Genomic DNA, 12,955 nt, shown 5'->3' with positions numbered 1-12,955 from the left:
ACTATCGATAATGAGGTATGCCACGAAACATCTAAGGTGGCAAATTGCTTTAATTCGTACAACACATCTGTTGCATCAACACTACTAAGTAAACTACCAGCTGCATCAAATACCTTTAACACAGACTCTGATAAGTTTCAAACATACTATACCAATAAAGGGGTAACCCCAAACAGTTGTCAACTAGTAAGTGTATCTCATGACTTTATTCAAAAAGAACTAAGCTGGTTAAACCCAACTAAGAGCACAGGCCCTGATAACATCCCGTCTAAGTTCCTAAAAGATGGTGCTTCTGAACTGTCAATCCCTATTGCTCACATAATAAATCTATCAATCACCACTAATACCGTACCGGAGGGGTTCAAGGAAGCCAGAGTTACTCCTATCTTCAAGAAAAATAGTAGGTCTGATGTAAGCAACTATAGGCCTGTTAGTATACTCAGTATAATATCTAAAATTCTAGAGAGGGCGGTGTATTCTCAAGTAGTTAAGTACCTTAATGACAACAACATTCTCCATAGCTATCAATCGGGCTTTAGAAGATCCTACTCAACCGACACCTCCCTTATTAATCTGATGGATTACCTGAGAACTGAAATGTCAAAGGGGAACCTCATAGGTATGGTAACCTTAGACCTGCAAAAGGCCTTCGATACTGTCAACCACAATATATTATGTAATAAACTTCAAGCTATCGGTATAGGTTCTGTAGACTGGTTTAAGTCCTACCTTAGCAACAGGAGACAAATAGTCAAAATCAACAAAACAGAATCAGAACCCCTGCCGATAACATGTGGAGTTCCCCAAGGTAGTATTCTGGGTCCCTTATTATTCTTATGTTATGTCAATGATATGTCTATCAGTGTCAAGTGCAAACTCCTACTGTATGCAGATGACAGTGCTCTGTTAGTGTCAGGTAAAGACCCACAAGATATTGCTAATGTTTTAACACTGGAACTGGAGTCCTGCAGCAAATGGTTAGTAGACAACAAACTATCATTACACCTAGGGAAAACTGAAGCCATTCTCTTTGGCACGAAACATAAACTGAGAAGGGTAAATAATTTTAATGTTCAATGTAATGGGGAGCCCATCACTTTGGTTTCATCAGTAAAATATTTGGGAATCCCCTTTGACCCATGCATGTCAGGAGAATTGATAGGGAACAGTGTAGTAAAGAAAGCGAATGCCAGACTGAAGTTCCTGTATAGACAAGCACAGTGTCTACCTACTGAGGCTCGCACGACCCTATGTCTAGCCCTTATACAATGCCATATGGATTACGCTTGCTCTTCTTGGTACTCTGCCTTGACAAAAAAAACTGAAAGATAGACTGCAAATCACCCAGAACAAAATCGTAAGATTCATCCTGGGGCTGGGACCAAGAGAACATGTAGGCCAGGATGAATTACAGCAGTTGGATATGCTGAATGTTGAAGACAGAGTAAAACAACTGAAGCTAAATCATGTTTATAAAATTGCTCACAATGTCCAGAATATCTTGCTGTCAATTTTGTCAAGGTTGGGAACCAAAGCAATCATAGTACAAGGGGGAGAGAGCACAACTTTGTAGTACCCACAGTCATTGGCCAGGCTTCAAACACCTTTTATTGTACGGCAATAAAGGAATGGAACAGACTGCCCGCACATGTCAAAGCCAGTCATAGCATGAACCAGTTCAAGAAGAGTGCCAAAAGGTGTCTGATGAATGTAGCTACAGAAAGGGAGGGGAATGATTTTCTATTTTTTAGCTAACATACGTGTAAATTTTACCTTATTCCTAGTAATGACCCTCGTATGGCAGATAGTCTTAATGACCCTCGTGTAGTAGATAGTCTTTTTAGTATGATAATAAGATGTTATCTTCATTGTAGAATAATAAGAAAATATTATAACCTTAATATTATAATAAGGTAAAAGGACCCCAATGGAAATAAGTCACTCTGTCTGACTTTTTTGGGTTATCCTAGGTTCTCTACACATATGCTGCTATGTATGATAATTCTATGTAACTGTATTTGTGTATACCTGAATAAACTTACTTACTTACTTAGTTGTGTTGTGTGTGTGACGGGGGGGGCGGGACCATCAGGGATTGTGGGGTGCCGACAAGGGCAGTAGGAAGCGGTCAATTTATCAGCGGAGATTGGGTAGAGGCGTCAATTGTGTGTAGTGAACCGTTATACGCCTGGCAGTGATGATAGCGTTTTGTGAACGGTTCTACGTCTGGCAGTTTTTATAGTGCTCAACGTCTGTTTCTTCACGCTTTCTATTTTTCTTCAAATTTTATTTTCTTGCGTTACTTTTAAATTGGGTTAAGTTAACTACGTTGGGATAGTAAGATGCCAAAATTATACCGACACCAGTACTTAATTTTAGGCTGATACCGATACCAAGAAAATTAACCGATATTCACCGATGATGTACATAGCCTATGTTAGGTCCTTAATTGATTATGCTGCTTCCATGTTGATATTAGCTAGAGAAAGTTCTCTCCGACCCTTGGAGTTAATGCAAAATGAAGCTCTCAGGATTATTCTTGGCTGTCCCAGATCTACAAAAGTTCTTAACATGAGGAAGGAGCTTGGTATTTCTAGTATCAGTGATAGGATTGTTGAAATTAACACTGTACTCGGTATTAGAATGTTGAGAAACGAACCAGACACTGTCACAGTGAATCTTACCAAGTGTCTAGAGGTAAATACACACAGATCTAAATGGGTTGTGAAAACGTGCAATTGCATTAAGTTTTATAACCTGCATGAACTGTATCACTGTAGGCAACAAGAGCATTTCACCCCTCCATGGAAGATGTGTTCATTTAATATCACATACCTACAAGTCCCTCCCAAGAAGCTCATTGCTAGTAATCCCTTCCTTAAATCTCTTGTTAGAGCAACTGCTCAAGAAGAAATTTCTCACCTAGCTGGTAGTAATAAGTTATCACAAGTTATATACACTGATGGATCTAAACAGGAGTCTTCTGGCAGGGCTGCATCTGCTCTTGTTGCCACCTCCCTAGTTAAGAACGATAATAAATTTGTTGAGTTAGGCATAAGAATTAACAACTGGGCGTCTACACTGCAAACTGAATTGTTTGCAATCCTAATGGCGCTAAAGCTAACCTATGACACTGAGCTTGACTCTATCATCATTACTGATTCTATGTCATCATTGAAGGCTCTTGGCTCATATAATGACTCCAACAACATGCTCATTGGGGAAGCAAGGTATAGATACTCAAAAATTAGGGACAAAGGAATTAATGTACAATTGCTATGGATCCCATCACACATTGGATTACTCCTTCATGATAAAGTTGATATGTTAGCCAAGAAGAGTATCCAGAAGGAGAACGTAGAATATAACTTTGGTATAACTGTGTCTAGCATTAGGAATAATATTAGGAGAGAAGTAAATAATGAAGATGATTGTTATAGGAATGCAGTTAGAAGCCTGAGTAGATCTATAACCCACTATGATAACATGAACGTAGATAAGTATGTTTATGGAGCAACTTGCAATGTGAACAGACTGACTGATGTTGTAGTGGCCAGGCTTAGGCTTGGTTACAAGTACTTCTGGCAGTTTGGGAGACACACAGATGATGATCAAACTAAATGTAAATTATGTGATCAGGCATATGGTCACTCTCTTGAACACTATGTGCTTAATTGTCCACTTATTGAGGAATACAGAGACAGACAGTATAATAACCTATGTGACATGTCAAGATATCTTATTAATGAAAATAAGATACCAGATATACTAAGCAAATTTCCTAAATTTGCTTGTAACAGATAAGTGAACTATAGATATGTAGATATAAATCCATATGTATTCCTGTTAACCCTTTGGGGCCTAGTTCCTAGGCCTTTTGTGTATCCACATGCTCTCGCGCTACCGTCCACAGGATGGATATGGGGTGCACAATAAACTAGCCACTTCGGTGGCAAAATCTAAAATCGATACATTGGCGCACCCCTCAGGTTAAGTTAGGTTACAATAAAAGATAAAAACGTATATTAACCATAAATAAGCAAACTAAACGTGCCGCGATACGCCAGGCGGTGGTAGCAGTGTGTTGAGGTGTTGGAAATATAAACACACACATACAGTGTTGTATGTCTGGCAGTGGTGACAGCTTGTGTTTGAGAAGTTTTATACGTCTGGCAGCAGTGACAGCTACCTCCAAATCTACAGTAATGCATTAAAAGATGTATTCAATTACAGAATGAATTTAGGCTCATGTATTAACTTTTCTTCAGGTGTAACGTAAATGGAACCTCGCAGATGACAGTATAGTTGAGTGTGAGGGGAAGTTGTGGTTACAAATAAGATACATTCGATCGCTGAGCCATCAAGCAAACTCAGTTTTATAATTAGTACGCCTTTTTTTCCAGATTTCAGTGTCTTGGATGGGGAGGGGATATATTGCAACATTTGATATGGAAATACTTTCCGAAGATATAACATTGGGGTCAGAGGGCCGCCAGCACCAACAGTCTGGTTGACCAGGCAAGCACCACATATGCTTTACCAAAGGCTGGGTTCCGGAAGTAGAAAAACTCTCGAAACTCATTAAAGGTAGGGTAGTACAACGACATTTTAAATTGTAAAAATAAGGCCAAATTTCATTGGAAATGTTATTAGCGAGCCACTTTCACAACGCATCACAGAAGAGATAAACTTGAAAATCAACAGTTTCCCTTGTAAGAATGGTCACATTTGTGTTGCTCTTGCGAAGGTCATTAATTTAACTAAGACGCTTCAGTATTTAAGATAAAACATATAATGACGTTAAGGTGAACTAATGGAAAAAAAAAAAACATCTAAAAGGCTTAGCCTTGATGTCCAGACAATAATGGTCACTAAAAGTTCAGACATTGTTTACTAAAAGTCACTCAGATTTTACAACGATGACAGAGGTGAGCTGTGAAGGACAGACCAGGGAACGGGTGGGGGTTGAACCCATGGCAGTTAAGTCCTAAAACCTACAGGCCAGAGGGGGAAGGAGCCCTGATGCCAGTGAAGAACTCTAGATCACAGGAACTGAAGCTACACTCCTGTTCCTCGAACCAAACCTGATTACCTCCTTCCCCAGGCGGCAGCAATTCACATTTGCACTATTAAAAATGCATTAATTCGTAATTTTTAATATAATGGTAATTTAATCCCTTAAAAATAAAATCAAGTAAGCTTTCGGTGAATATACACTATTTGGTGTATATACACTGAGATATATACCGAAGTATATATAATGGTTATAGGAGGGTGGGGGCAGGTGGAAAGAGGAGTGATTGGTGGAATGATGAAGTAAAGGGTGTGATAAAAGAGAAAAAGTTAGCTTATGAGAGGTTTTTACAAAGCAGAAGTGTTATAAGAAAAGCAGAGTATATGGAGAGCAAAAGAAAGGTGAAGAGAGTGGTGAGAGAGTGCAAAAGGAGAGCAGATGATAGAGTGGGAGAGGCACTGTCAAGAAATTTTAATGAAAATAAGAAAAAAATTTGGAGTGAGTTAAACAAGTTAAGAAAGCCTAGGGAAAGTATGGATTTGTCAGTTAAAAACAGAGTAGGGGAGTTAGTAGATGGGGAGAGGGAGGTATTAGGTAGATGGCGAGAATATTTTGAGGAACTTTTAAATGCTGAGGAAGAAAGGGAGGCGGTAATTTCATGCACTGGTCAGGGAGGTATACCATCTTTTAGGAGTGAAGAAGAGCAGAATGTAAGTGTGGGGGAGGTACGTGAGGCATTACGTAGAATGAAAGGGGGTAAAGCAGCTGGAACTGATGGGATCATGACAGAAATGTTAAAAGCAGGGGGGAATATAGTGTTGGAGTGGTTGGTACTTTTGTTTAATAAATGTATGAAAGAGGGGAAGGTACCTAGGGATTGGCGGAGAGCATGTATAGTCCCTTTATATAAAGGGAAAGGGGACAAAAAAGATTGTAAAAATTATAGAGGAATAAGTTTATTGAGTATACCAGGAAAAGTGTACGGTAGGGTTATAATTGAAAGAATTAGAGGTAAGACAGAATGTAGGATTGCGGATGAGCAAGGAGGTTTCAGAGTGGGTAGGGGATGTGTAGATCAAGTGTTTACATTGAAGCATATATGTGAACAGTATTTAGATAAAGGTAGGGAAGTTTTTATTGCATTTATGGATTTAGAAAAGGCATATGATAGAGTGGATAGGGGAGCAATGTGGCAGATGTTGCAAGTATATGGAATAGGTGGTAAGTTACTAAATGCTGTAAAGAGTTTTTATGAGGATAGTGAGGCTCAGGTTAGGGTGTGTAGAAGAGAGGGAGAATACTTCCCGGTAAAAGTAGGTCTTAGACAGGGATGTGTAATGTCACCATGGTTGTTTAATATATTTATAGATGGGGTTGTAAAAGAAGTAAATGCTAGGGTGTTCGGGAGAGGGGTGGGATTAAATTATGGGGAATCAAATTCAAAATGGGAATTAACACAGTTACTTTTTGCTGATGATACTGTGCTTATGGGAGATTCTAAAGAAAAATTGCAAAGGTTAGTGGATGAGTTTGGGAATGTGTGTAAAGGTAGAAAGTTGAAAGTGAACATAGAAAAGAGTAAGGTGATGAGGGTATCAAATGATTTAGATAAAGAAAAATTGGATATCAAATTGGGGAGGAGTATGGAAGAAGTGAATGTTTTCAGATACTTGGGAGTTGACGTGTCGGCGGATGGATTTATGAAGGATGAGGTTAATCATAGAATTGATGAGGGAAAAAAGGTGAGTGGTGCATTGAGGTATATGTGGAGTCAAAAAAACGTTATCTATGGAGGCAAAGAAGGGAATGTATGAAAGTATAGTAGTACCAACACTCTTATATGGGTGTGAAGCTTGGGTGGTAAATGCAGCAGCGAGGAGACGGAGGCAGTGGAGATGTCCTGTCTAAGGGCAATGTGTGGTGTAAATATTATGCAGAAAATTCGGAGTGTGGAAATTAGGAAAAGGTGTGGAGTTAATAAAAGTATTAGTCAGAGGGCAGAAGAGGGGTTGTTGAGGTGGTTTGGTCATTTAGAGAGAATGGATCAAAGTAGAATGACATGGAAAGCATATAAATCTATAGGGGAAGGAAGGCGAGGTAGGGGTCGTCCTCGAAAAGGTTGGAGAGAGGGGGTAAAGGAGGTTTTGTGGGCGAGGGGCTTGGACTTCCAGCAAGCGTGCGTGAGCGTGTTAGATAGGAGTGAATGGAGACGAATGGTACTTAGGACCTGACGATCTGTTGGAGTGTGAGCAGGGTAATATTTAGTGAAGGGATTCAGGGAAACCGGTTATTTTCATATAGTCGGACTTGAGTCCTGGAAATGGGAAGTACAATGCCTGCACTTTAAAGGAGGGGTTTGGGATATTGGCAGTTTGGAGGGATATGTTGTGTATCTTTATACGTATATGCTTCTAAACTGTTGTATTCTGAGCACCTCTGCAAAAACAGTGATTATGTGTGAGTGTGGTGAAAGTGTTGAATGATGATGAAAGCATTTTCTTTTTGGGGATTTTCTTTCTTTTTTTTGGGTCACCCTGCCTCAGTGGGAGACGGCCGACTTGTTGAATATATATATATATATATATATATATATATATATATATATATATATATATATATATATATATATATATATATATATATATATATATATATATATATATATATATATATATATATATATATATATATATATATATATATATATATATATATATATATATATCTATATATATATATATATATATATATATATATATATATATATATATATATATATATATCTTAGGTAGTAGGTTGGTAAACAGCAACCGCCCAGGGAGGTACTACCGTCCTGCCAAGTGAGTGTACAACGAAAACCTGTAATTGTTTTACATGATGGTAGGATTGCTGGTGTCTTTTGTCTGTCTCATAAACATGCAAGATTTCAGGTACATCTTGCTACATCTACTTACACTTAGGTCACACTACACATACATGTACAAGCATATATATACACACCCCTCTGGGTATTCTTCTATTTTCTTTCTAGTTCTTGTTCTTGTTTATTTCCTCTTATCTCCATGGGGAAGTGGAACAGAATTCTTCCTCCGTAAGCCATGCGTGTTGTAAGAGGCGACTAAAATGCCGGGAGCAAGGGGCTAGTAACCCCTTCTCCCGTATAAATTACTAAATTTAAAAGCGAAACTTTCGTTTTTCTTTTCGGGCCACCCTGCCTTGGTGGGATATGGCCGGTGTGTTGAAAGAAAGAATATATATATACATATATATATATATATATATATATATATATATATATATATATATATATATATATATATATATATATATATAAGTAAAAACTACACGCAAAACACTGGGCAGGTGGTGCAACATAGTAGCAATGAGAAAAATCAGTAGGTGTCCGGGGCCCAAGACTGCTCAACAGTCTCCCACCAGACATAAGGGGAATTACCAATAGACCCCTGGCTGCCTTCAGTACCCGACCACCCGGTTCGTACGTTGGACTAAGTGTGGTTAACAGTAACATCTTGGTTGATCAGGGCCACATCCACCAGGAGGCCTGGTCATGGACGGGGCCGCGGGGGCGTTGACCCCCAGAATACCCTCCAGGTAGGTACCCTGTACACCTGTTTCCTAATGGTAACATAAAACCCGCGTTATTGTAATCGCTTACAGAGTTTATATAGTGAAGCTACTTGACAACATGAGTTTTGTTTCACGGTAGTGCAATACATAGTTGTTGATTACTCCAAAGATATATCAGGTAAGGCAAAGCAAAAAACAAAAAAATTGTGTACGTTTGTTTTAGTATAGGACAAAAAAAGTATACCATTAGCAGCTGCGTTGTGAGTGTCGTCAGTGTTAAGCAGAGTTAAAAGTCAAGAAGTAGTTGGCCTCTGTTCCCGTAAATGTCAAACAAGACGGGCTAAGCCAAGGTTTGGGTGAAAATTGTGATTATATGTATATATGTATATATATATATATATATATATATATATATATATATATATATATATATATATATATATATATATATATATATATATATAAATATATATATGTCGTGCCGAATAGGCAGAACTTGCTATCTTGGCTTAAATAGCAACGCTCATCTTGCCATATAGGACAAGTGAAAATTTGTGTATGCAATAATTTCGCCAAAATCATTCTGAACCTAACGATAAAAATATATTTGATTGTGTTTGTTTAGTACTAAATTATTGTAAACGTATTTGAAATATATTTAGCTGGATTAGGCTAAAATAAATTGTTCTTGTTATTATAAGGTTAGGTAAGTTTTCTAAGATCCTTTTGGTGCAAAATTAAAATTTTTTGCATTAACATTAATGAAACAAAATATATCTTTAAATGTATAAGAGAAAATTTCAGAAAGGGCTTAATTTTAAACGAGTTCTTGCTAATTGACCAGTTTTACATATTCGGCACGACATATATATATACATATGTATATATATATATATATACTGTATATATATATATATCGTGCCGAATTGGCAGAACTTGCGATTTTGGCTTAAATAGCAACGCTCATCTTGCCATACAAGACAAGTGAAAATTTGTTTATGCAGTAACTTCGCAAAAATTATTCTGAATCTAACGAAAAAAATATATTTAATTGCGTTTATTTATTATTAAATTATTGTAAACGTATCTAAAATATATTTAGTTGGGTTAGGCTAAAATAAATTGTTCTTGTTATAATAAGGTTAGGTAAGTTTTCTAAGATTCTTCTGGTGCAAAATTATATTTTTTTACATTAACATTAATGAAAAAAATATATCTTTAAATGTATAAGAGAAAAATTTAGAAAGGACTTAATTTTAAATGAGTTCTTGTTAATTGACCAGTTTTACATATTAGGCACGACATTATATATATATATATATATATATATATATATATATATATATATATATATATATATATATATATATATATATATATATATATATATATATATGTCGTGCCGAATAGGCAGAACTTGCGATCTTGGCTTAAATAGCAACGCTCATCTTGCCATATAAAAATATATTTCACTGTGTTTGTTTAGTATTAAATTATTGTAAACAAATCTAAAATATATATTGTTGGGTTAGGCTAAAATAAATTGTTCTTGTTATAATAAGGTTAGGTAAGTTTTCTAAGATTCTTCTGGTGCAAAATTAAAAATTTTTACATTAAAGATATATTTTTTTCATTAACGTTAAACGTATAAGAGAAAATTTTAGAAAGGACTTAATTTTAAATGAGTTCTTGCTAATTGACCAGTTTTACATATTCGGCACGACGTATATATATATATATATATATATATATATATATATATATATATATATATATATATATATATATATATATATATATATATATATATATATATATATATATATATATATATATATATATATATATATATAAAGCTAAAATAATTTGTATAAGAAATCTTTCCTGCTAAAATTATAGAAAGATATTGAAAGCACAAATATATAACAGGGAGGGGGAGAAAGGAGAAAAAGCGTGAGATGTGGAGAAGAGGACGAGAAGAGAAGGGAAAAGTTGAAAGAGAAAGAGAGCATAATGACATCAACGAAATAAAGTCAGTTGACCGAATGAAATAGCTGGCCAACAGATAGCGCCAGTTTCGCCCTGTTCCCTATTTGTATGCCTCATAAGAATAAAAAAAGTTTTAAAATGAGCTGATATAGGTAAAAGCTTTTACCTACATCAGCTCATAAAGGTAAATAAAGGTAGGAAACCCTAAGCTAACCTTATAAAACCCATGTGTAAAAAATGAGTGTATTAGTGATAATAACTTCAGAGGCTTCGCTTGACTAGGATACATTAAGTTCTTCTACTGGTCACAGACCGGGCTGCGGGGGCGTTGACCCCCGGAACTCTCTCCAGGTAAACTCCAGGTAAACTGTCCTTGAACTTCATGTCAGGGATAATATCGACACCTTGTAATTTCTCTCTCTCTCTCTCTCTCTCTCTCTCTCTCTCTCTCTCTCTCTCTCTCTCTCTCTCTCTCTCTCTCTCTCTCTCTCTCTCTCTCTCTCTCTGTCTATCTATCTATCTATATCTATCTCTCCATCAAGTTTTAGCGGTGTGATTATCTTATCAGTATTATAATGATAAAATATGATTATATAAAGAGTGAGAGATCAATATTTATAGTCATCCTACGCAGACTACCAAGCTTCAGTGTGTTTGTCACTGGTGATATACAGTGTATGTGTCCTGCTACACACAATGCAGGTGATTGCAGTGAATGTAGGTACGTATTACTATATGTGTATATTTCGTTGCATTTATGGATTTTGAAAAGGCCTATATAGATAGGATGGATAAGGGAGCACCGTAGTAGATGCAAGTGCATGGAATAGGTGGTAGATTATTAAAGCGGCTAAGGGTTTTTATGAGGATAGCGAGCCTATGTAAAGGTATGTAGGAGAGAGAGAAATTATTTACCAATAAAAGAAGTCCTTAGAGATGTTGATTTCACCATGGGAATGGACTTGTCAGCAGACCGGTACTATGAAAGGCGAGGTGAACCATAGAATAGACGAGGTGGGTGGTGCATTAAAGTATCTATGGAGACAAAACGTTATTCATGGAGGCAAAAAGGAGAATGTATCAAAGTATAGTGGTATCAATACTCTTTTTAGGGTGTGAAACGTGTTTTAAGTATTGCAGTGGAGGAGGCTGGAGGCATTGAAGATGTGCCTGCGGGCAATATATGGTGTGGCTATGATGCAGATAATTCGTAGTTTGGAGATTAGGATGTGCAGGATTACTAAAAGTATTATCCAGAGGGCTGATGAAGGGTTGTTGAGATGGTTTGAGCATCAAGAGAGGATGGAGCAAAATAGAATAACTTGGAGGGTGTGTAAATCTGTATTGGATGGAAGTGGTAAGATAAGATAAGATAAGATTTCGTTCGGATTTTTAACCCCGGAGGGTTAGCCACCCAGGATAACCCAAGAAAGTCAGTGCGTCATCGAGGACTGACTTAACTTATTTCCATTGGGGTCCTTAATCTTGTCCCCCAGGATGCGACCCACACCAGTCGACTAACACCCAGGTACCTATTTGCTGCTAGGTGAACAGGACAAAAGGTGTAAGGAAACGTGTCGAAATGTTTCCACCCGCCGGGAATCGAACCCGGGCCGCCCCTCCGTGTGTGAAGCGGGAGCTTTAGCCACCAGGCCACCGGGCCTGGTAGGGGTCATCCGAGGAAAGATTATGGGGAGGGGGTCAAGGAGGTTTTGTGTGTGAGGGCCTTGGACATATAACAGGCGTGTGAGCGTGTTAAATAAGAGTGGAGGCAAGTTGTTATTATGGTTTGACGTGCTGTTGGAGTGTGACCAAGTTAACATTTATGAAGGGATTCAAGTAAACCGTTTAGCTGGACTTGAGTCTTGGAGGTTGTAAGTACAGTGCCTACACTCTGAAGGAAGGGTGGGGATATTGCAGTTTGGAAGGGCATCAGAGCAAAACGTTTAACATTCTTCCACCTCACAATCCATACACCAGGATGGTAATACCTTCTGCGGTTCCTGTCTGCCTGTGTGACATCGACAGATTTTTGAGTCTGTTAGGGAAGTTTTGTGTTGACGCGAGGCTTAGTCATAGTTACTGGTGAGGGAAGCGAGGCCCTGTTGTGTGTGTACTCACCTAGTTGAGGTTGCGGGGGTCGAGTCCGAGCTCCTGGCCCCGCCTCTTCACTGATCGCTACTAGGTCACTCTCCCTGAACTGTGAGCGTTATCATACCTCTGCTTAAAGCTATGTATGGATCCTGCCTCCACTACATCACTTCCCAAACTATTCCACTTACTGACTACTCTGTGGCTGAAGAAATACTTCCTAACATCCCTGTGATTCATCTGTGTCTTCAACTTCCAACTGTGTCCCCTTGT

The 12,955-nt window shown here is 37.7% G+C and overlaps 2 protein-coding genes across 4 annotated transcripts in view; one reads left to right on the top strand and one right to left on the bottom strand.

Annotated features, from left to right (window-relative positions):
- The window catches only part of LOC128699444 (matrix metalloproteinase-25), a 516,333-nt gene that overhangs the window by 314,018 nt on the left and 189,360 nt on the right, over positions 1-12,955 (bottom strand). The gene's annotated exons all lie outside the window — the stretch shown is intronic.
- The window catches only part of HisT (Histamine transporter), a 77,990-nt gene that overhangs the window by 15,223 nt on the left and 49,812 nt on the right, over positions 1-12,955 (top strand). The window contains exon 1 of one of the 3 annotated variants that reach the window (XM_053792197.2): positions 11,205-11,312. The exons of the other annotated variants lie outside the window; for them this stretch is intronic. Coding sequence (XP_053648172.1) covers positions 11,288-11,312 — 25 coding nt within the window. The 5' untranslated portion in view covers positions 11,205-11,287. Of the gene's footprint in view, positions 1-11,204; positions 11,313-12,955 lie in introns of those variants that run through there. 3 annotated transcript variants of the gene reach the window in all.

The sequence above is a fragment of the Cherax quadricarinatus genome, chromosome 61 (genome assembly GCF_038502225.1).
Source record: "Cherax quadricarinatus isolate ZL_2023a chromosome 61, ASM3850222v1, whole genome shotgun sequence".
Taxonomy (NCBI): domain Eukaryota; kingdom Metazoa; phylum Arthropoda; class Malacostraca; order Decapoda; family Parastacidae; genus Cherax; species Cherax quadricarinatus.
Note: the sequence above shows the minus strand (reverse complement) of the source record. Positions and strands in the feature narration are given on the sequence as shown.